General features: G+C 32.6%; 1 protein-coding gene across 2 annotated transcripts in view; it reads left to right on the top strand.

The window, feature by feature from the left end:
- Positions 1 to 25,838, top strand: part of LOC127719975 (ER membrane protein complex subunit 1-like) — a 37,565-nt gene that overhangs the window by 8,641 nt on the left and 3,086 nt on the right. Inside the window, exons 5-24 of one of the 2 annotated variants that reach the window (XM_052226354.1) lie at positions 112 to 137; positions 1,523 to 1,610; positions 5,952 to 6,110; positions 7,740 to 7,848; positions 9,096 to 9,248; positions 9,996 to 10,067; positions 11,257 to 11,355; positions 12,243 to 12,339; positions 12,921 to 13,037; positions 13,349 to 13,404; positions 13,852 to 14,019; positions 14,391 to 14,552; positions 16,238 to 16,408; positions 17,339 to 17,452; positions 18,342 to 18,426; positions 19,227 to 19,346; positions 20,400 to 20,521; positions 22,442 to 22,652; positions 23,253 to 23,337; positions 23,837 to 23,985. In XM_052226354.1, the coding sequence (XP_052082314.1) occupies positions 112 to 137; positions 1,523 to 1,610; positions 5,952 to 6,110; positions 7,740 to 7,848; positions 9,096 to 9,248; positions 9,996 to 10,067; positions 11,257 to 11,355; positions 12,243 to 12,339; positions 12,921 to 13,037; positions 13,349 to 13,404; positions 13,852 to 14,019; positions 14,391 to 14,552; positions 16,238 to 16,408; positions 17,339 to 17,452; positions 18,342 to 18,426; positions 19,227 to 19,346; positions 20,400 to 20,521; positions 22,442 to 22,652; positions 23,253 to 23,337; positions 23,837 to 23,985 (2,363 nt within the window). Of the gene's footprint in view, positions 1 to 111; positions 138 to 1,522; positions 1,611 to 5,951; positions 6,111 to 7,739; positions 7,849 to 9,095; positions 9,249 to 9,995; positions 10,068 to 11,256; positions 11,356 to 12,242; positions 12,340 to 12,920; positions 13,038 to 13,348; positions 13,405 to 13,851; positions 14,020 to 14,390; positions 14,553 to 16,237; positions 16,409 to 17,338; positions 17,453 to 18,341; positions 18,427 to 19,226; positions 19,347 to 20,396; positions 20,522 to 22,441; positions 22,653 to 23,252; positions 23,338 to 23,836; positions 23,986 to 25,838 lie in introns of both variants that reach the window. The other variant, XM_052226353.1, reaches the window with a different exon arrangement.

The following is a 25,838-nucleotide window of genomic DNA, read 5'->3' as shown; positions in this document are numbered from 1 at the left end:
AAGACTTTGAATTTATATCTTGTTTACTATTATTTTGAAATACATTTTATTCCACTAAATATATAATGTATTAACAAGATGAATTATTATATATCTATTCTCTTTTTTCAGTGCTGATATAAAGATCAAAGGCAATGGTAAGCTAATTTATACTCTAATTCTTACCCGATTTATCCTTTTCCCGACCTGTTGATTATTTTTATTTAATCAACATGTGGTTCGTTTGATCTCAGTTCTTCATTGGTTAAAATTCGATTATGACGTCAAATTTTCTTGCTTTCCTCTGAAATTCCCATTGTGACATCATGAAAAAAGGTGACCATGCCTGATGACGTCACATTGAAGGAACACATCGTTTTGCAGATCTTTCGAAAAGATAAATTAAATTTTTCTACATATCGTCCTAAAATCATTAGAGAAACAGATTCCCCCACCAAATCTAGTGCAATATGATATTTATCCAATCACGACAGTTAAGTTTTAGATATTTGAAACGCTCGGCGAGCCTTGCCAATTAAATTTTAAAATTTAACTATCTCTAGTGGATAAATATCATATCACGCTTGATGCAGTGGTGGATTCTATATTTATACGCTAATTTTGATCTATTTGCATTTAAAGAAAATAAATCTTTTTGCATATAATTTTGAACAGTTACAGCAAATGGGATTATCAAATAGCATTAGTTCAACCATCTTAGAAATAAGGTCAGTTGCATTAAAGTCCTAGAACTCATCATTGGTGTATTTTGTGTTGAATATTTTCTTGTTGGAGATGAAGAAAGTTACCATCATTAAAAATTAATATTCTGCTGATTTCCCATTACTATATATAATTAACTCTGTTTTTCTGGTTGAAACAGGGAATGTGATGTGATATTTGAAACCAGCAGGAGTGAGTTGCTTGATTGGATGCATAAATTTTAAGTTCTCAGATAAGGAAACTTAATCAAATAAAAAACAAAGGATTAAAGAATTTTACATTTTAAGAACATTTTAAGTCGGTTAGATACTTGGATATGGTTAAGATATACTGCATATCTTTGTATTTGACAAATATTTTCACTTAATCAGCAACATGTACATTTTCTATTAGATCCAATTGCCTAATAGTTTTTTTTTATTGTGGAAAAGAGGTGATACTCAAAAATATTAAGCTGTGTCACGTTTTTCATATCCATTGGCCTACCTTTATCAATAAAATGCAAGAGACATCTTTTATGCAAAAAACTATTGCAAATTTTTGTCAGCATAAGAAAAGTTTTAAACTACTTTGTGTAATTGCCTATTCTACCCCAATAGACATAAAAAAAATATTTCTAAGACAAATTGCCAGTTTAAAAAATTACCGGTAATGGCATTTTATTTTTTGATAATGACGAATTCAGTTTTCCCCAATTGAGCTCGCTTGATGTTCTTGCTGAAAATACAGTATCAAAAACAAAAATGCAATCATTCTATATGTCAAAGGTCATTTATTGATGAATATGACATTAACTTTCAAAGGTATGAAACTATTTCAGATCAAGTGATAGCACTGACACATTATGGAGTATATAGTTATGATTTAATGAATGGAAAACAGAAGTGGAAATTTTCACTGCCAAACAGGTAAGAGCTGTTTTTGTCTCGCCTGCGACGAAAGTCACGGAAAGCAAGACATAGGGATTGCTTTTCCAGCGACAGCGATGACGGTGTCAACAGTTGTTAAGTTTTCTGCTTAAGTTAGTTTGATAAGAACTACTTGTTATAGATCATTGATATTTTGTATGAAAATGCATTACTATCAGTTCATATCAGTTTGACGATAATTTTGAGGCCCATCCCTCTAGGCCATGGTCCAGTGACTTTGATTTCATTAGCCATTTTCAATGTTATGTTTTCTGCTTAAGTTAGTTTGATAGGAAGTACTTGTGATAAATGAATGATATTTTGTCTGAAGTTGCGTTACTATCAGTACATATCAGTTTGACGACTATTTTGAGGCCCTGCCCCCTAGGCTATGGTTCAATGACTTTCAAGTAATTAGCAATTTTCAATGACAAGTTTTCTGCTTAATAAAGTTAGTTCGATATTGACTACTTGCGATAGATCAATGATATTTTCTTTAAAGTTGCATTACTATCAGTACATATCAGTTTGACGACTATTTTAAGGCCCTGCCCCCCTAGGTCATGGTACAGTGACTTTCAATCAATTAACAATTTTCATTGTTAAGTTTTATGATTAAGTTAGTTTGATAGGAACTACTTACAATAGACGATATTTTCTATAAAGTTACATTGCTGTCTGCACATCTCAGTTTGTCAACCATTTGGTGGCCCTACCTACTAGTTAGTGCAGCGACATTGAATAAATTAGCAATATTTCTGTCCATCAGATTGTCTTTTTCTGAAATTTATGCCGACAGGCGAGACATAAACTCTGTCAGTCTGTGTCAACAGTTTATATCTCTTATCATCAAATGCTTCCATCTTTGGCGGTATGTTTAAAGAATCTTATTTCTTTATAAATGAAGATGTGGAGTAAGTCATGTCAATGAGACAGCAACCCATGGACACAAAAAAGATGTCAAGGCAAAATACAATCTGATTGAAGTACATGTCCTGTGTACTGGTACTCACTTTACTTGCAAGGATATGAAAACGTTCTACTTTCTGTTCTGGTAATTATAATATCGGCCAAGATATTGAAGGTGTGTATCATTACGACAAAACCAGAGGATCCCTGAAGGTCTTTAAAACAGAAAGTAAAACGGAGCATTGTCACAGACTTGTAAGGGTAGCATGGACATAGGATGTGTATTTCAATCAGATTGAGGCAAAATAGACATTAAGAAGTCATCATACATCTTCAACAATGGACCAGCGACCTAGCTGTATGGTAGGCTCTACAGTTGACAGTTTTTGTCGTGCCTGCGAGTTTTGTCGCAGAAAGTTCGACATAGGGATAGTGATCAGGCGGCGGCGGCATTAGCTAACTTCTTAAAAGCTTTATATTTTAGAAGCTAGAAGACCTGGATGCTTCATACTTTGTATATAGATGCCTTATGTTACGAAGTTTCCGTCTGTCATATGTCCATTGTCCTTGACCTCATTTTCATGGTTCAGTGACTACTTGAAAATAAAGTCAACATTTTTTGTAATGTTAATTTCTTTCTTATTATAAGTAATAGGATAACTATATTTAGTATGTGCGTACCTTGCAAGGACCTCATGCCCGTCAGACAATTTTCATTTGACCTCAACCTCATTTCATGGATTAATGAACAAGGTTAAGTTTTTGTGGTCAAGTCCATATATCAGATACTATAAGCAGTAGGTCTACTATATTTGGTATATGGAATGATTGTAAGGTGTACATGTCCAACTGGTAGGTGTCATCTGACATTGACCTCATTTTCATGGTTCAGTGGTCAAAGTTTAGTTTTTATACGACCGCAAAAAATTTTTGCGGTCGTATATTGGTATGACGTTGGCGTCGTCGTCCGGCGTCGTCCGAAGACACATTGGTTTTCGCACTCTAACTTTAGTTTAAGTGAATGATCTCTATGAAATTTTACCATAAGGTTCAATACCACAAAAGGAAGGTTGGGATTGATTTTGGGGGTTATGGTACCAACAGTTAAGGAATTAGGGGCCAAAAATAAGCATTTTTCTAGTTTCCAGACAATAACTTGTGTTCAAGTGTATGGATCTCTCTGAAATTGTACTACAAGGTTCCATATCACACAGGGAATTCTGGGATTGATTTTGGGGGTAATTGCCTCAAAATATTAGGAATTAGGGGCCAAAAAAGGGGCAAAAAACAAGCATTTTTCTAGTTTCATGATAATAACTTGTGTGTAAGTGTATGGATCTTTCTGAATTGTACTGCAAGGTACCATACCACAAAGGGAAGGCTGGGATTGAGTTTGGGGGTGATGAATCATAAGGGGGTTCAAAAGATTTGGGGGGGGGGGGGTTTTCCTTTTTTTTTCTTTTAAAATTTTCCATTTTAAGTTGGTTATTTCTGTTTTATATTTAAAAGCAAATAATAATGATATGGTAGGAGATACACACCAAACAGGATGTGTGAATTATTATATAATAAGTATTGTGCAATAGCAAGAAATTTTCAATTGCACAGTATTGCACAATAGCAAGAAATCTTCAATTGCACAGTATTGCGCAATAGCAAGAAATCTTCAATTGCACAGTATTGTGCAATAGCAAGAAATATCCAATAGCACAATATTGCGTAATAGCAAGAAATTGTCAATTGTACAGTATTGCGCAATAGCAAGAAATATTCAATTGCACAGTATTGTGCAAAAGAAGATACTTCGTATAAATTGCTTATTTCTTGACTAATTTCAATGGGGTTTTATTCTCGAATTCTTGGGGTTCTTTGATATGCTGATTCTAACCGTGTATTAAGTTTTTGGATTTTGGGCCTCATTTTTAAATTGGTCCACATTGAGGTCAAAAGGGTCCAAAATTAAACTTTGTTTGATTTCATCAAATTGAATTATTGGGGTTCTTTGATATGCCGAATCTTACCGTGTATTTAGATTCTTAATTTTTGGTTCCGTTTTCAAATTGGTCTATATTAAGGTCCAAAGGTTACAAAATTAAACTTAGTTTGATTTTAACAAAAATTGAATTCTTATGGTTCTTTGACATGTTTGATATGCTGAATCTAAACATGTATTTAGATTTTTGATTATGGGCCCAGTTTTCAATTTGGTCCAAATCGGGGTCCAAAATTAAACTTTGTTTGATTTCAACAAAAATTGAATATATGGGGTTCTTTGATATGCTGAATATAACCATGTATTTAGATTTTTGATTTTTGGGCCCCATTATCAACTTTGTCCACATTGAGGTCAAAAGGGTCCAAAATTAAACTTTGTTTGATTTCATCAAAAATTGAATTCTTGGGGTTCTTTGATATGCTGAATCTAACCATGTATTTAGATTTTGGATATTGGACCATAATAGGTGAATGTCCAATTAAAAATATTTAAGTTCTTAGACCACATTCATTCTGTGTCAGAAACCTATGCTGTGTCAAATATTTAATCACAATCCAAATTCAGAGCTGTATCAAGCTTGAATGTTGTGTCCATACTTGCCCCAACTGTTCAGGGTTCGACCTCTGCGGTCGTATCAAGCTGCGCCCTGCGGAGCATTTTATTGAGTTTTGGTCTGTTTTTCTAATGCTATATGCAATAGGTCAACTATAAATGGTGTATGGAAATATTTAATGATGTACATGTCAGTCTCACAGGTTTTATTTGACCTTGACCTCATTTTTACGGTTCATTTCTCAGTGTTAAGTTTTTGTGTTTTGGTCTGTTTTTCTTCAACTATAAGCAATAGATCAACTATATTTGATGTGTGGAAGGATTGTAAGGTGTATATGTCTGTCTGGCAGGTATCATCTGACGTTGATCTCATTTTCATGGTTCATTGGTCAATGTTAAGTTTTCATGGTTAAGTTTGTTTCTTAGATACTATAAGCAATAGGTCAACTATATGTAATGCCTAAATTGATTGTAAGGTGTACATGTCTGTCTGGCATGGTTCATCTGACCTTGACCTCATTTTCATGGTTCATTGGTCCATGTTAAGTTTTCTTGTTTAAGACTGTTTCTTAGAAACAATAAGCAATAGGTCAACTATGTTTGGTTTATTGAATGATTGTAAGGTGTACATGTATTTCTCGTTTGGTTTATCTGACCTTGACCTCATTTTCTTGGATCATGTTAAGTTTATGTGTTACTTGTAGTAAAGCTTTGTATTTAGGACTATCAACATAAAATCAATGGTTAGTAAAGAAGGCGAGACATTTCAGCGTGTGCACTCTTGTGTAAAGAAGTGATTGAACTTGCATTACAATTACTCGGCTATAATCTGTGACTTCCGAATATGAAGACTCTGACTATTATATCTCCCTTATATGTTTTAGTGATGGAACTGTATTTGACCGTGTTATAGTAAGAGGAAATGAGGTAATAGCCATTGGTCACTTAGCTGGAGCACATGTAACCATAGTTAAGGCCAATAATGAAGGAGTTATCAGTTCACAGAAGTCAATTCCTGCTGCATGGATTTCCAAGGAAACTAGGTGAGGAAATTACTCTAACTAAATATCACTTTTATGTACTGTCTACAACTAGATTATTTGTTATTACATAGTATGAACTAGTTTTAGAAACAGTACTATCCAAGATTACTGCCTTGATCTCTTGAATCAAAGTTCATTTTTCCTTCGCTGTGTCATTATATTTTCACTTAAATTACCATGTAAATGATTCAATAGTTTAGTCCTAGTGCTGACAAAATGTCTGAATTGAATATAAAATGAGGCATTTGAGGTCTTAAATTTTCTATCCATGTTGAAAGTATGCTCATTCTATTGTTAAAAAAGGAAGTAGATGCAAAAAGTGACAGTTTAAGGAGGGATAAAAGTATTTTACAACTAATGTAAATTCATTAATTATTGCAATGTTTTTATTGAAGTTGTGAATGAGACAGTATTTGGCTACCAATTAAAAAAACTCTATTCATAATTTCAGTTGTGATTTTCCTTCATAAAAATGTGTCCTTTCAATAAAGAATCCTACTGCTTTATCAGAGTTGATAAACCATTCAAACATAAGGAATGTATGAAAAGTTCTGGACATTAATTAATTACAAACTTGTATTATTGTAATTGGAAAGATGCACAGATTCAAAATAAAATGAGCAATTAAAAACTTTAGCATTAACAATAACAAAATATTTCTGTGCATAACATAATGAAGGCACTTTAGCAATACATGTAGTATTTTTATTCTGAATTACATGTGCACTCAAACTACACCAGTATGAATATAATTATAATAATACTTTATTCCAAAAGCAATACAGCTTATAGGATACATACACATAATGTTAAGAATTTTTACAACATATTCTTGAGATACACAATATATAAATATAATTATGGTGTACATTAAATAAAATATATTATTCCATATTAGTATTATTTTAGTAGGTTTCTCTATATGAATTGGATTTTAAATAAAAAAGCATATTCACCTGGAGAAAAGTGTTATTCACCGCTCTAAACGTCACACGCTTTTACATGTAACGTTATGGTCAAATGTTTGATGTACAATTGGTTTGGGTAAATATTTGTCATTAAATACATTGTTTTCTCTCGGAATATGGAATAAAACAATTACTGTCTTTTGTTTCGGTAAATATGTGGTTTAATTGACTTTTGAAAAACTGATATTCACTTCGGCCGTCGGCCTCAGTGAATATCAGTTTTTCAAAAGTCAATAAAACCGCATATTTACCTCATCAAAAGACAGTAATTGTATAATAGGTAATACAAAATATGAGCATAGAATGATATAGTTTAATAAACACAATATGTGAGAACAAATATACTATGTAATGCAATTAAATTCCTTTTTCTTCTGCTGATTTAAAAATATACCTAAGTTATTTAATTCTTTAATATTTCTGACAGATAACAACTGGATAAGTTTGTATGCAGATGGAATAAGAAATTAACTGAAAATAGTAGATATATAATTGCTTATAATGTGTATATATATAGTTTGTTGTTGTAGGTCCATAGATTTATAATGGGAATAACTTTGTTAGCACTGTTTACAACCCTACTGCTAAGTTCAACCATCTTGTATTAGATTACAAAAAATAGCCGATATCCATGTGAATTATTTTGACTGTATCTTTTTAGCTGTGAGGTTGTAGACAGCAGTTATTACTTATGCTTCAAACAGGACACCTCAACATTACAACTGTTAGACCTGGTCAGTGGTCCTGTCTTCAAACCAACAGATATATCTGTAAGTTTATTATAATGACATTGTTTATGAACTGCTTTATCACATTGAGGCCAATGGTGGTATCATATGGAGATCAAAGGCGTTTTTGAAATATATACCGTTAAATAAGCCGCAGGTTTTTTTCTCTGTCATTGTCCCTGCTTGTTATACTCAGGTGCGCTTTATGTATGTATTTTTTCAGTGTTTCAGGGCAAGCGTGAAAAAAAAATTAAATCTGGATTTTTTTTTATGGAGACCGTCAAATTGTCAAGTGCTTGCAGTGACTTGATAAATTGTTCATGTGGCATATTTTGTTATGAATTAAAATATATATACTTTATCATTTGTTCTTTATTTCATTGTTGGCTTACGAAGTTGATAACCATGTGTATAATTTATCAACCAACATGGGCATGCAGCTACATTAGAACTGTGGTTTGATTTTTGCTTGCCCTGTTGATTAAAGTCCATTGTAAATGATTTGAGGTTGTTACAGAAAGATTTTTCTGGACCAGTTATTGAAATCATTATGGCTGATCGGAATATTTCATTTTATAACACGTGTACAATTGATGATAAAATTAAACTAAATGGAAATGAGGCAACTTGTTGCCATTGTAGTGACATGTGTATGATATAATAATTTAAAAAACTAAAGAACTATTTAAGAGCCACAGGGATACTTAAAACTTATGGTCCATATTTAAATTTGAAAAAGGTACAGAAATGAGTTGGACGATAATAAATTGGAATGGAAAAGAAGGATAAGGTTTATTACATCATGAAACAAAATCCCTGTCATCTTTGAAAAAACAAAAGCCAAAATTAACAAGATTTTTATTGGTGTTCTTCATTTCAAAGCCACAATTAGACTAAAACACATGACAAAAATCTACACTTCAAATTGCACTTTAAGTTCAAGACAGCCCCTAGCACTATTCTGATTTTTTTATGCCTCCGCCTTAGGCAACGAGGACATTAAGTGTTACCCTTGACTGTCCTTCTTTCCATCTGTCTGTCCGTTCCATTTTCGTTTGTTTGAAGCTTGAGCGGGGGCATTCGTGTCCTTAAACATTCTTCTTTTATTTGCTAGCTGTCGATTGATTTGTCCCTATTATTCTATTGAACTTATTAGAAATGTCTGATTAATGGCTTTGTGATGTTGAGATTGGTTGACTCAAAGTTAAGATAAATGGCACGTACACATATTTGTAATTGTTTAGTATATTGTAAATAACATCAGAAATATTTGTGGTTTTTCATTGTAGGAGCTTGGTCTGACTCCTTCTGGAACAGTTGTGTTGGAACCAGTTTCTAACAGGGGAGACTACTCTGAACTGTTGATTAGACTTGGGAGAAATGATTTAGCTATTTTGAAGATAGTGAAGAATGAGTTGCAAGTTGTTAAGCAGCTACCAAGTGTAAGTTAAAAACAATATCAGTCTTTACATGAAATAAGCTACTGTTAATTAGTTTGTAAGTTTTGACTGTAGATTCCTTATTTTACATGGAGTACTCAAAGAAAACAGGTGTACCGTGGCCACAAACATAAGACTCATGGAAATTTTGGTACCTAATTTTTTATTTTATGATTAATTTAATCTGCAAACAGTCATAATTCTCAATGATTGTTTTTATTTATCTAATTGGTTGTTTGATGCAAATTCAAATACCTATTGGAATACAAATTATTAAAAATGCTAAAACAAATAATTTTTCCTTATGCTAAAGTCACATTTCTAAAGAAATTTATCTTCAAAATGATTATAATTGGTATTTACATCAATTTTTTTACAAATCACAAAAAATACACCAATTTGACCTTCAGCTTGTTCAGTAACTTTGATAAGACTGACCTTGAATTTAGACCAGTTTACCGACCATAAATTTTTCAAATAAATCATCATGGTCTCTCAATGTGTCAATGGTATTCTGTTGTGATGAGGACAACAACGAGGGTTTTTTTTTAACGACCTTGACTACCCATGAGGGTCTTGCATGGTCCAAAATGATGAAAATTAGGAGAAAATGTTTTATTTCCTGCCAATGCAGCCAAATTGATGTTCAACTATTTGAAACTGTTTATAAAAGTGCTCAAGTGTTATGATTATGCACATATTTAATGAGACAGACATTGTTATTGATCACCTGTTGTATCATACATGTAGGTATCAGCAGCAGAAGTGACCAAGCTGGAAAATAAAGAAGTTCTCCTGACATTACAGAAGTCTGGAGATCAGGTAATTATTATTAGATACCTTATATACAGGGTATCACAACTCATATACACAAAAAATCAAAATATCTTGTGTTCAACATACAGTCTTCAACAAAATATAATTGTCTATGCCATATGGCAAGCTCTAAGTCACCTTGAGTCTAGATAGGTTTGGAATAAATGTATGAGATCACCAAAGTTCTCCCAGCTTCTCTAACTTCTTATAATGAGAAGAAACAGTACGACATAACATCAGACAATCACTGACAAGGATTCAGACTTGTCAGCATATTATTCATGAGCTTTGAGATGTATTTGCTTCAGTGACTCTTTTTCATGCATTGTACAAATGAACAGTTCTATTTGTTTCAAGTCTGTTGAGGCGCCCGTTTTTATGCCCCCTTGGCTAGACATAGGGGGCATTAAGTGCTACCCTTGAATGTCCTTCCTTCAGTCCTTTCGTACATCCCATTTTCATTTCTGCACTCTAACTTAAGTTTTCCTCTTTCAAATTTTATGAAACTCATACACAATGTTAAGAATCAAAACTTGCAGACAGAGTTCAAATGGGGACAGTGAGTTACGTGCCGTTCTAGAGTTATGCCCTTTATAACTTGGAAAATTGCACTTTTTTTGGTTTCTGCACTCAACTTTTCCTAAAGTTTGCCTCATGTATGAAACTCATACATAATGCTATGACCCAAGACTAGAACAATAGAACTCTTTAAAAAATAGCAGTGGCATCAAATGCTCTCAAAAAGTATTTTCAAGTACTATAAGCAAGCTAGAGAGGGGGCATTTGTGTCCTCAGACACATTCTTCTTTTGTTTGCTTACATGTTTGCAAATGTTTAACATATTTGTTCTTCCAATCTTTTGATCCTCTTCCAATTACTACTCACACTCAACATGTTAATATTCTGGTCTTAAGTCTACTCAACTGAGTGTATTACGAGATACCCATTTGTATCAGTGTCATATGTTCATATTAACCCATGTAAAAACAAATATTGAATGATCTTAACCATGAATTGTTAATCTCAGTGTGTATACATTTAGGTATATGTTATGCACTTACACTCAAATCATACATGTCATATTTGAATACATAAGTACAGCACACAAAACACCATATATATTAAAAAAAATACTTACATGAAAATATGAAACATGTACACTTTTTTTTTATGCAGGATTGTTTATATTTTGTAGGAGTTGACCTTAACTGGATATGACCTTGAGTCTGGAGGTGAAATTACAGATTTAAAACAGAAAATAAGTGCAGGTCCAAGCCATGGTTTGCCATTTAAGGTAAAGTTGTAAAAATGACTGTAATACAACTTGTGTATGAATGTCATATGACTTACACATGATCAATTCACAAAGATTGTGTGTAGATTCAGTGGTTAACAATGTACTTTTACAGGATTGGGATGCTAGATTAGTATAAATACAGAATAAGTAGCATACATTATGTGCATTAGAATTTCTGACAAGTTTAATTGATTTTGTTATTGGTTTAGTAGGTCTTGCATAATGTAATGAGTGATTTGGGCCTCAAGGCAGTCATTCTTTTAGGGATCTATATAAGTAAGTGTATATTGAATTATACATCTACTCTAAGAGAGGTTGCTTTATTGCAGTTGCCTTGTTTGTATTTTAGTCCAGCACATATGTTTGTCAGGAACAGTGCATTTATTGCTGTTCTTCATCATAAAGTCAGTGTCTGCAGTTTGACAGTAATGACTTGTTACCTGTGAGCACTTTTTCCATCTGTCAATTAATTAATTTCTTTCTGATACTTTAAACTTTCTGATATGTTTAAGAAACTTTTAATTTTTTGTCACACATTTCCTCCAATACTACTAAAAAAGAATGACTTTATATTGGTCAGCAGCTCAACAGTGATACGTTTATAAAGTGTGAACCCCTTATGGATATGTCAGACACTTTCTTCTTGTTTCCAGATACTTTGAATTACAAGTGGGGTATGCTTAGCATGACAACTAATGCATTCTTGATTAATTTATATAATAGAAAAACAAAGGATATGGGGTATCTATCCATGACACAAAATCAGTACATGCACAGCAAAAAAATACACAAAAAGGAAAGGGATAGCGCTTTTATTGCTAAGCATGCATATACAGTGAAAGATGTCCAGTTTAAATTGTACAGCATGGTACTATATTTTTCAGGCATATGGATATTTAGTGAGAAAGAAAGATGGTAGAATTGGATACAAACTGGCTTTACAGTCAGAAGATTACTCTCTACAGATGGTACAGAAAATGGGTAAATAGAAAGACTAATCTAGATGTGTTTTGTATCATTGGGTTGCTGTCTTATTGATGAATACCCAACATCTCCTTTTTCATATTTTGAATTAAACAAGTTTAAGAGGTGTTTTGAAAAAAAACGTACTTCCATGTATGCTTTCATTTAGTTAATCCAAGAGAAATAATACAATAGAAGATTACATACCAAATAAAGAAACATACAAGTTTGAAATTTTTTTTTATCTTATTTGATTTTTTGTTAAGGAATATAAGACATTTAGTGAGATGTAACTTTATGAATGAAGAATAGACCTTATTGCTATTTGGAAATCTGTGCCTCTTCAACTATTGATGTCATACAACAATCACTTTTTGATTGTGGCGTCAGATATTTTCTATGATGACTTCAAAATTTTATGGGAACTTTTGTGATGTCCAGTAATGGCAGACAAATAGTGATAAGGTGTATTGGAAAAAAATAATTTGAATCTGTGTTGAAGTGATTAAAAATATAAAGTTTGGATAAGTTACCACTAGCTAAAGCAATACACATAATATTTGCATAAGAGTGAAATGAAGTTCTTATTAAATTGACAGGTAAAGTATCATGGACTAATGAGGAAGCTATGGCATACATCATGTCTGTGGAAATGATTGACCTTCCTGTGTCTGAAAACCAGGCCAAATTTGAAGAAGAGTTTGGATCTCACAAAGGTAAAATTTATTGAACAGTTTAGAATAAATAGGTTTGATATGAGGCAAAAATTTACATGAATAATAATAACACTACATTACTTTGTTATACTGTGCTTTGTATCAATTTTTTCAAGGTTTCAGGAAAATTAATCTACATTTTGAAAAACTATACATACCTTATACCAGATATATTCAAAATATTCCTCTGACTAGAAATGTACAACGGAATACTTCTAGAATTAAAGATAGGAATGTCACGGAAATTGAATCAATAAAAAAATCATGAACTTGTTAAATTGAATTAAAGGCTTACTTACTTTCTGTTGTAGATGATATCGGAACTATGTTTGTAAAGAGATTAAGTACACAACTCTCTCAATTAAAGGTAAGAAAAGGCGATTGATTCGAGAATAAGAGAAATTAGAAAAAGTTGTTTAAAAGTGGATAAGAAACGTATTATTTAAGGAAATACAAAATATACAGAACTAAAGAATTGAAAATGGAGTTAAAGGTAAAACAATTAAAACAAAAATACAATTATCTAGTGAAATGCAAAAAGAAATTGGCCAAATATTATGGCATAAATGGTAAACTGGAGGAAAAAAATATGGAAATAGCAAACTATTGTACCAGAATTGTACTAAAGATGCATGTTTATAAAGAATACAGAAAATTAGGAATTGCTTGGCCAAAAATTTCAATACTTTACATCACTCGATCAGAAAGTATACACAGAACTAAGGAAAAGGGGAAAAAATATGAGAAGCAAAAATCCATATGTTTGTTGAAATCATATTGATTTGGTTTAAGCCCTCTTCTTTTCTTTAAATAGACGTTTTTGCAAAAACAGCTTCACAAACTTCAAGGTCACAGACATCATTTGATGGAAAACTCTGATGGATCTGTTGAAGAGGAGGAAGATGAGGATGAAGATGAAGAAATGACTAGGGATGAATTTAACCTGAATAAGATGATTGTAATTGTGACGTCTGCTGGGAAGGTAAGATCATTTAAATGGTTGTTATAGCGGCATCAGTTAGGAAAGAAAGCCATAACTGTTGTTGGAATTGTAAGCAAAACAAGTGTTTACCACAGTAATATCTGTTAAGAACAGAAATTGAATTGAATGTCAGCAATTAATCATTCCTCTTGCTTGAAAATTCAGAATTTATCCTGCCAAATTTTACTAATTCAAAATGCTAGCTTTTATTTTTACTGATGCAGATTGGAGATAATAGTGCTATCACACCTGCAATCTCAGTTTGCAAATGTTAAATCTATTATCATGCCACCAAATATTAAAAACACAGTTCTAATGTAGAGCCTTTACCATAGTAAATAATAGAATTCAAATATTTTTATTTTTTGTAGATTTATGGAATGAAGAGTACCAATGGAAAAATAGCTTGGTCCCATTTCATGCCTAAGTTATCTCCCTTTGATAGATATAAAAAATCATTACCATTGTTTGTCCAACGTACCACAGCACATTTCCCTAATCCACCACAGTGTGCAATCTTGGGCAGAGATATGGTATGTATTTTATGTAAATGCATTCATTAACATTATGTAAACTTCCTCAAAAAATATTTTTAGAAGAAATAGTATTGTGTAAGAAAATCAGATTCAGGAATTGTTTCTTAAAATTGAAATAGAGAGTAAATATACATAAAAGTCAAGATATGGCAAATAACTTTCTTCAAACAAAATACTGATAGTAGGGATTGTTTTATATAAACAAGCATGTTACAAACTACTAAGGGAAGGCACTTGATAAATGTAGTAGCCATCCTATGAATTATATCTTATGTTGCACAGAAAAGTAATTTTAGAAACTTCATTTTAAATGTGATATAAATTATCCTGCCCTAAGTGCCATGTATGTTTTTAAAGAAAATACAAGATGAAATCATATATATATTCTTTCCTGCAAGTAAAAAAAATTGTTAGTGTTAAACCTTTCTTATATGTATTTATATATGAAATGTACACAAACCATAGCATACTATGATCATTGTGGAGAGTAATTAAAAAAAAATGAAGGGGAAGTAAAACTAATTAAAGCTTGTTAAAACCATTAAAGAGAGAAATACTTATAAAACTATATCTTATAATTTTAATACCTTCTAGAAAGTAAATGTAGATTCTTCAACCCCACCCTGTTGATAACAATTTTTTATCAACTAGAGATATAAAAATTGGTATGCACAGCCTACGATAGTAAAGAGGCATTATGTGTTCGTCCGTCAGTCCCTTATCATATTAAAGTTATTAGAATATTTGAAGTTGAACTTTTGAGTGTGTACAAATATCATTTCATACAAGATACTATGGTGGAATCAGTTTCTATAATGATTTTTAGACTTTATGCTAGCAAACTTTATCGTTATTTTTCTATCATCTGCCCAATAATTTCTTTATCTGAGACGTCATCCAGCATGGATGCCTTTTTTGTGTTGTAACAATAGCAAATTCAGAGGAAAGCAGGAAAATTTGACTCAATAATTTTAACACAAAAAATTGAAATGAAACAAACCAGACATTGATTATAAAAATAATCAAATTTCCATGAAAAGTATTATTGAGTGTAAATTAGATAAACATATTTTAGGGGCCTCGGTGGCCGAGTGGTATAAGTAGTCAAACTACTGTATCACTAGCCAGTCAACACTGAGGTTGTCAGTTCGAATCCCACACGGGGCAGGTGCACTCGACTCCAATCTTAATTGACTAGGATTGTCAGTTTTCCTACCGAAGGTTGGTGGTTCTCTCAGGGCTCTCCGGCTTCCCCCACCAATAAAAACTGACCCACTAAATAGCACAATAGTGTTGAAAGTGGTGTTAAACACCAATCAATCAATCAATCAATAAACATATTTCTCTGTCTATTTATTATTTTCCTGACCTGTTGATTACTTTTAGTTAATCAATGTGTGGTTTGTTTGATCTGTGACAGTTTTTAATTGGTCAGGATTTAGTTATGACGACATAATTTCTTGCTTTCTTCTGAATTCCCTATTATTCCTATTGAATAAGTATCAAAGATCAAAGCACATGTTTTTTCAAATTAATGATGATGAAAACTCATTCCCTCGTTATTAAGGAACTGGTGTACCACTAACATTTTGTTGAGTGCTTTGCAGATTGAATATAATTTGTTACAAAGCCATGTGCTGTAAAGATGTGTTAAAATATTAAAACAAATATTCTTTTTACAGAAAACAGGACACGGTGTATTGTATGCGTTTAACCCCATCACAGGTGTGGCATTGTCAGATATGCCACCTGAAGGTCTAGACCTAGGTTATAATGTACAACAAGCCTACATGGTGGGGGAAATGGATGAGAATTTCCTAAAAGGCATTGTTCTAATGGACTCTGATAATCAGGTAATAATTATATAATAGTTACTACTGAACAGGGCTTTTTCATGATTTATAGACTGTTTAAGGGACTGCCTCAAGACAAGTAACCCATATTTACAGCAATGAAAAAGTTAAATGTATACTGAAATGAAATAAATATTCAAAAGTGGATCACTGATGAAATAAGCAGGAGCACACTCAGGAGATTAGAAATTATAGCAACACAATATAATTGATATGATCAATCATACATTTACATGCAACATATTTAGATAAAAACATTTTATCTTACTCTATGCAACAAAGTTGCTGAGAGTATAATGTTTTTCAACAGTCTGTTGGTCATCACTTTGTTATTACCATGATAAAGCCTTTATTTTTGTCAGATACCTCCAGAAATTTGAATGAAGGATCATTAAAGAATATTACTAATATTGCAACAGGATACTGTGGATTCAATATTGTTGTAGGAATACCAGTTTTTGTGGCTTTTCAAAATTAAATGTTGAATTTTCTATTGGCATGTATGCAAAATTTGACAAAACAACAAAAACAAATATCAACGAAAATAAATGACTATCCATGTTTCGACAATCATTGAAAAAGATTTATACTTTGTACGCCAGACACATATTTCATTAATAAGACTCATCAGTGACGTTTGAATCAAAAAAGTTTAGAAGGCCAAATAAAGTACGAAGTTGAAGAGTATTGAGGACCCAAAATTCAGAGAAGATTTATGTGAGCTTGTCCCTAAAAGGTTCTTTCATTTTAATTTAGTAAATATGAACAGTTTTTCATAGACATTTTATAGGACACAATGATTAAATATGTATATCTGAAAGATATTTAGAATCAACTTTTGGTAAATTTCAGAAGTACAGTCCCTGGATTCCATTTATGGTACAGCCGTTATGTGATTTATGATTTCTGACAACTTTTGTTTTATTTTAGATCCATGTTTATCCTCCAAGTTACAAATCAGTAGCAAGTAGAATCCACTCTTCTTTATACATGATGGTTGTAGATTTAGATAAAGGGATGTTGAATGGATACAGAGTCAGCAAGGTTAGAGAAATAAGATATTGTAAAGTGCTTTATCCTTGCAGAGTTTAAATTTCAGGATTTTAAGGGCCATTCCAAAATCACAAGGCTTAATTTCACTCTATTCTTGTCTCAGAGTATGAACTTCCTTAGGATCAATTCATGTGATTTTATACTAACCCCAAAATTAGGAAAAAATTAATCCCTCAAAAAAATGTGTTAATTTACTGTATAGTAATTTGTGATTTTTTTGCCTCCATTCTTTAATTATACATTCTTTTTAACATGTTTAAGCATATTGGTAAAATCTCTTGGTCTTTAAGGAAAATAAATGCAACTGTTGATAATTTGGTTTGTTTAAAACGACTGATCTGCATTGAATAATTATTTATCCTGAAGGTATATATATTATATGAACAGAAGAAATTGTGGGGTTGGAGTGTATGCGAATGAGACAATAACCCAATATCACAGAAAACAATAACACATCTAGAGGTCTGCATATGTATACGCTCTTCAACAATGTACAAGTGTCTAGAGTGTTAAGAATGGTTTTCGGCCTGTTTCTAAAAAATCCCCCCCCCCCCCCCCCCCCTCCAAAAAAAAAACCAAAGAACAATTTAGTTTTTATGTAAGGGTAAAATTATATGATTGCTATAAAATTTTATATTGCATCCATTTATCATGATTCCACTCTGGGAAAAGAAAATCTTTCATTTTACCTGATTGCTAGTGTTTTAATTTAAAATGCCTTATTTCCCTAGAATATGCTACTCATAGATAGCTTAAATTGAAATCAATTGAAATCCATTGAAGAAATTTGATACTTTTGCATAGCAAACTTTCTGCTGAATATTCATATTGCTTCCATGTGAGGTTTTTATGTGCATGATTTGATAAAAATATCTTGCAGGATTTAAAAGGAGAGAAAGTTTGGAATGTCAATCTACAGAAGAAACAGCAAATTATCAAAGATGTAGTGTTTAAAAGATACAATGGTAATTATATAGATATAGGAAGATATGGTATGAGTGACAATGAGACAACTCTCCATCCAAGTAACAATTTATAAAAGTAAACCATTATAGGTCAAGTTACTGCCTTCAACACGGAGCCTTGGCTCACACTGAACAGCAAGCTATAAAGGGCCCCAAAAATTACTAGTGTAAAACCATTCAAACGGGAAAACCAACGGTCTAATCTATATAAAAACGAGAAACGAGAAACAAATATATTTATTTATTTTATGTAAGTGTGTTTCTATGTCCATGATGCTAGTGTACAAAGGAAATAAACCTGCTGGTTTCATCAACACAATTATGGTAAATAAAATTATTATTAAGAGTTGATTGCTTTCCTTTAGATTTGCTGACCTGCATACAAATAACAAGGGGCCTCGGTGGCCGAGTGGTCTAAGTAGTTACTACTGTAATCACTAGCCAGTCAACACTGAGGTTGTGAGTTCGAACCCCGCTCGGGCGGGTGCACTCGACTCCAATCTTAATTGACTAGGATTGTCAGTTTTCCTATTGACGGTCGGTGGTTTTCACAGGGCGCTCTGGCTTCCTCCACCAATAAAAACTGGCCGCCACGAAATAGCCCAAAAGCAGTGCTTAAAAGTGGCGTTAAAACACCAAAAATCAAAAATCAAATACAAATAACAAAGGTTTTCAAAGATTATGTTGAAAATTAGAGATAATTATTAAAGAAATAGACTATGAAAATGATCAAATAGAAAAATTACAGTGTTTGACTGTCAGATTATAATACATTTATCCTTTCATTAATTTGTTTTCAGAACATGTTCACTCTCAAGGTCGTGTCCTTGGTGACAGAAGTGTCTTGTACAAGTACATTAATCCAAATTTGGCAGTTGTTGTTGCTGAAGGAGAAGATACATCTAGTTCTTCACAGAAAAGTAAGGTTGTCAATGGTTATAACTTTTTTAAAAGTCTGTCAACTAGAAGTAGAATGTATTTGGTATCAACATCAAAGTTTTACATATTAAGGTCATGTGTGTATCTATGGTATCAAGATCTGGTTATTTACAAATTTTTTATAGATGAAGATTGACATTTAAAAAATATCAAGTTCTCCTTTTAGAACAATAGCCATGAAGCAATTGTAAACTGCTCCTTTTTTTCAAATATATATGCCATAAATTGAACCAGGAGGAAAAAAAAGGTTATAGTATTTCCTTGCCAACAAGACTGTATAGGGAATAGCTGTCCTCATGTATGCTAGACACCAAAATTTTCGCAAGCCAGAAATATAAAAAGTTTTAGAGCAATAATTAAAAGGGCATACACAGAATAGTCAAAACTGTCAGGATCAACTTTGCCTTTCAGATTCGAAGTTGCAACTTTAGTTAAAGCACACATTGAAAACTTTACGACCTGGATGAAATATGTAATTTATGATTTTATGTCATGAAATCGATATGTACTCACCTTCAGTTATGTTAAATGTCTGACAGTATTAAATAGAGGAGAAAGATACCAAAGGGACATTCAAACTCATTAGTGGAAAATAAACAGACAATGCCATGTCAAGCTATATATATATAAACTGTATGTTTTAATGATGCAACCTATATTTTTATCAATATGATATTTACTTAGACAAGTGACTTAAGTTTTTTGCAACCATTAATTCCAATGATATAAATCTAGAAATGCAAGTAATAATACAAACTCATCACAGATACAAGGAATATAATTGGATACCCACATTTCGTCTACATAAGACTCATCCATGGTGCAGAGCCAAAACAGTTGGGAGGACAATCAAACTTAAAGTTGAGAGTATTGAAAATCAAAATTCTAAGCTGTACGAAACATGGCGGGGCAATCTAGCCTGGGGGTAAAAAAAACCTTAGTGTGTCAAATATTTTAGTCTTATATATCTTGTTCACAATTGTAAAAAGGTTGTTGATTTACAGAATACTTATTTATTTAAATTGTTTCAGCAGGTCCAGGAAATTTTGTGAATATCTACTTAATTGACAGTGTCAAAGGTCATATTGTTTTCCATGGAAACCATAGAAGAGCTAAAGGACCAGTTCATATTATACATAGTGAGAACTGGGTAGTGGTAGGTTGATAGTTTTGATATTTGCAAAACTTTATTATGCAGATTGAATAGTTCTCACCATCAGATTCAGTATGTCTGAAGTCTAATAAATAATATGCAAAACATAGTAGTTGGTCATATGGAAAATATGGTAATGTTAAATATTTCCTCTCAAATGCATTAAGGCAAACTTGGCTCAATGATTAGAACATTTTTTTTTGCCACCAAATGTTCATGTAAGATAATTTTTCTTATGTCTGTCTTGCAATCTTTCATTCAATTTCAGTGTTCTCCCCACAAATTTCATATAGCATCCTGGTAAACAGGGAATTCTAAAATACCATCTTATTTCTAGAAATGATAGCATCACATCCATAACACAATCTTTAACATAATAATCTCAGATAGCATCACATTCTAGGAATATAGCATCACGGGCGTATTACGTTTCCACATTTTTAGCAAAAATCCAGTTTCACTTTTCTGCATTTTTGTGCATTACTTTTCCGAAATAAATAGATACCACCTTTCCACATTTTTACCTATATTTCACCTGTAAAAAATGGTAATAATGATATATAAGACTTTATTTTATTAAAGTATACTTGTGTAATTTGGTCTCTTGTGGAGAGTTGGCTCATTGACATCATACCAAATCTTTGGTTTTATATCAACCCTGTCATATTCTTAACTGTGTATAATTTGACCGTTAGTTTTTTCGTTTGAATTGTTTCACACTTTTCATGTCAGGCCTTTTCTAGACGACTTTACAGTATCGGGTTTTGTCATTGTAGAATGCCTTAAAGTTGCCTTTAAGTGATTACATCCACTTCACACTGATTTGAACTCCGGTGGATCACAACTCTTCGTTTTTATATTATAAACCTGACTTTTAAACTCGTGTTTGCCTGAACATGCATGAAATAGTTGTCACTGGGCATAAAAAAATAGCAACAAACAATCAATCAATTTACACTTGTGTTAAATAAGAGGGAAACCATTTGACAATTGTTTCACACTTTTCATGTCGGGCCTTTTCTAGACTACTTTACAGTATCGGGTTTTTGTCATTGTTGAAGGCCTTAAGGTTGCCTATAATTGCTTACATCCACTTCACACCGATTTGAACTCTGGTGGATCACAACTCTTCGTTTTTATATTATAAACCTGACTTTTAAACTTGTGTTTGCCTGAACATGCATGAAATATTTGTCATTTAGCAATAAACAATCAATCAATTTACACTTGTGTCAAATTAGAGGGAAACCATTTGACAAACGGAAGTGGCATACATCAAAAATTAAAATGCGGAATCGTAAATAACCTTTAACAAAATCAATGTAAAAACAATGCGGAAAAGAGTACTATAAAAATGCAGAAACGTAGGAAATTTAATGCAGAAACGTAGTGCCAAAATGCAGAAACATAAAACGCCGAGCATCACATTACCATGATGGTAAAAGGCCCTGGGGAGAACTCTGAATTTTACAATGAAGGTGATATTTGGCTGATTTTGATGATGTTAAGTATACTTAATTCCTGTTGATGTATTGGCTTTGTTCCTAATAACTTCCTTTTGAAGGAATTACAGCACTCAGTATTGGTTTTGGTCCTGTTGGCCACCTTTTAATGGTATTTCAACACTAAGAGATACAAAATAACATGAAAGATATCCTGCTAATATTAAACTGATTTTTACATTCTTTTGAAATTTTACTGGTCTTCATTTTTTCTGTTATGATTCAATTTATTGTGCAGCTACTTTGGTATGTAGTTATATAATGACGACTATAAAACTTTTAGCTTTAACGTTACCATTTGATCATTATATAAGAAGGTTTACTAGGAGATAATATTTGTTAAGTTTGTTTGATTCAAATAAATGAACTAGCTTAATTTCTGAATTGATATACTTAAAAACTGCTTAAAATATTTTTCTAGTATGATTATTACAACCAGAAAAGTAGAAGGAAAGAAGTATCAGTATTAGAACTGTTTGAAGGAAAGGAACAGAGTAATTCTACGGCCTTCTCAAGTCATACTGCACCACATGAACCACTGGTCCTCAGACAGTCCTTTATATTGCCCATGCCTATATATACAATGGCTACCACTATTACAGAGAAAGGAATCACCAGTAAATCTGTTTTGTGTAAGTAAATCACATGGGTTCTTTATGTTAGCTTACAACAACAAATTAATGTAGAATTTCGTCGGCAAATTAAGCAATGGAAGGGAACGTTTGGTATGCTTTTCTGTCATTGGCAGTGTTAATAATTGTAGAAGTTTATAAAAATGCTACAACGGCAAGAAATACATTGTACCTCTATGTTAACAGTTTCTAAGATTTGGTTGTATGAAAAGTTTATTAAGGTTTTCACAATATTCATAGACATTTCTTTTGGTACATCAATTTGAAATCACAAGGAATAAAATATTTTTTGAAGTCTTTTTTTTTATTTTAAATTATTCTTTTTTTAAATTCTTTTCAATTTCATGTGATTTTGGACCCATGACTCTTACCTTTTTACAAATTTTCAGATATATTGTTTTAAGTTCATTCTTTGTATTTAATTGTGAACTCTTGCTATCTGGAATTCAAAAAAAAAGTATGTAAAAATACTGGCATAATCAAATCATTAAGAATTTGACAATGAAAGTTTCATTAAAATTGGAAAGAAATTGGAAGGAGTCTTGTTTAACATATAAAAAAATATAAGTCACCCATACATGATCTAGAATATTTTTTCAGTTGCATTGGTCCATGGAGGTCTACTGTCTTTACCCAAAGCATTTATAGATCCAAGACGACCGGTCATACCAACACAGGAAACAATGTAAGTCAATATACATGATGTAGTAATGACATTCTTATTACAACTTGTGGACATTTACCTGTCTAGACTCTTTTGTTTCATGCCTGCAGATATTTTATAGCAATTATTTTATTTAACAAGTTAAATATGAAAAAATTAATATTAAATATATTATTTTATGGCTTGAAATTGACTTTGCCACAAATTTCTTTAGTATAAGAGAGAGGCGAAAGATACCAAAGGGATATTCAAACTCATATGTAGAAAATAAACTGACAATGCCATGGCTAAAAAATGAAAAAGACCAACAGACAAACAACAGTACATAAAGCACAACATAGAAAACTAAAGACTGAGCAACATGAACCCCATCAAAAACGGGGGGTGATCTCATGTGCTTAAAAAACTTATAAACTTTTTAAAATTATTTTTTGTTTAAACTCTCTTACTATATTAAGACAAGAAAGGCGAGTTTGATATTACTTATTGAAACCTTATATATATATATGTTATCTTTCAGGGAGGAAGGAATTATACCCTATATACCAGAACTGCCTGTATCAACAGAAGCTATTATTAACTATAATCAGAGTATATATAACATAATAGGCATACATACATCACCAGCTGGCCTGGAATCTACTTCACTAGTATTAGCATATGGGTTAGGTAAGTCTAAATAATCAGGGTATATATAACATAATGGCACCGTCTTACGCCAGTATTTTCATGGGCAAATTAGAGAAACAAATCATTTCAACATCTTTATCCAAACCTCTATCTTGGTTCGGTTTCATCGATGATGTTGACATGAAATGGATTGAATCCCAACAAAAATTGGATGATTTTATCAGACATGCAAACAACGCCCACCAGTCAATTAAATTTACATATGAAATTTCCGACTCTAAGATATCTTTCTTAGACACAACTACATCTATAAAGGACGGAGTCATATCAACAGACCTCTACTGTAATCCTACAGATAAACATCATTACTTTCTCCCCAAAGCTGTCACCCCAAACATTGTACAAAAAGTACAGTCAAGCTCTCAGAATAAAGTGGATTTGCTCCTCTGAGGAGGCTGTCACTAAATGGTTATAGGAACTTTGTGGATTTTTTACCAAACGAGGTTATAAGAAATGGGACATAGATAAGGGGTTTTGGCATGCTAACAATAACAGCCGCAATGACCTATTACAGTAGAAACAGAAGAGGCACAGCAAAATAGTCCCGTTTGTTTTAACATGCAATCCCGCCTTTACTATAAACCTTTCACGTTTGATCCGTGCCAATTTGCAAATTATTGCCAAGCACCCAAAATTATCCAAGATCTTTCCCAAACCTCCTGTCTTAGCTTTTCGGAGACCAGCAAGTCTGAAAGACTTGTTTGTGAGAGCTGACGCCTCCTTTAATAAAAGCGGTTCAACTGCAAGATGGTGTAAGTCGAGTGGTAACAGACAATGTCTGACTTGCCAACAAATACTGAATACTCAAACATTTACTTGCCACTCCACTGGGTCTGTTTTCACTATATTTTGCTATGTAACTTGCAAAACCCAGAATGTTGTATACCTTCTTCAGTGTCGATGTGGCATGCAGTACGTTGTCGAGACAGAACAGCCATTCGACAAACGCATGAATGGCCATCGAAGTGTCTACACCTGCAAGCACGACCTCCCCGTAGTCGTCGTTTGAGATCACCTGGGCACGCCCAAGCTGATCTCAAAAACCTTACCATCACAATCATAGACCACAACAAGGGTTGGTCAAGGGCCGACAGACTCGCTCGGGAATGGTTTTGGATAAGAAAGCTAAGGACAGTTTCCCCAGAGGGCATAAATGAAAAAAACAGAATGAGTCACTCATTTTCCCTACTATCACTCATTTTCCTACCATCACTTGTTTCCAGTAACTCAGGCTTCCTTACTGGACTCTTACAGTTTTAAGGAATTTTTTAATTATACCAGTTTAAATTACAGGGTTCTATTCATTTGGGATGTATAAGTACGCAGTCACGTTCAATTATTTAACCTTAGTCAACATTTATTATTATTTTTTTAATCATTATCAAACTGCTATCTATTTGGGATGTTTAAATACACAGCCTCTGTTTTAATTACTCTACAGTTGTCATATTTGAAATATTATACTAGCTTGGATCCGTCAGTGCTTTTTATTAGTCCCCTACCGACGAAGTCGAAGTGGACTTTAGGTTTGCACTCTGTCTGTCTGTCCGTCCGTCCGTCCGTCTGTCCATCCTTCAGTCCGGCAAATCAGTTTTCCAGACTTTTTTTCTTCAAGCTTGAAGATATTGATTTGATATTTGGTGTATTGTTTTTTCATGACAAGTTACAGGTCAAGTTTGATTTTCACGATTTTAGCTTTTCTCCTTGTTCAGTTAAAGCCCTTTCCCTAGAATTAAATTTTTGATGAAATACTTATTAATTACTAGATTTCTGTTCAAAGGGAATTAACTCATTTTTTTAACTTTCCCTAGAATTAGATTTTTAATGAAATA

Source organism: Mytilus californianus, unplaced genomic scaffold, assembly GCF_021869535.1.
Source record: "Mytilus californianus isolate M0D057914Y unplaced genomic scaffold, xbMytCali1.0.p SCAF_11, whole genome shotgun sequence".
In the NCBI taxonomy this organism is placed as follows: Eukaryota; Metazoa; Mollusca; class Bivalvia; order Mytilida; family Mytilidae; genus Mytilus; species Mytilus californianus.
The sequence above is the reverse complement of the archived record's forward strand: the minus strand, read 5'-3'. Positions and strand labels throughout refer to the sequence as shown.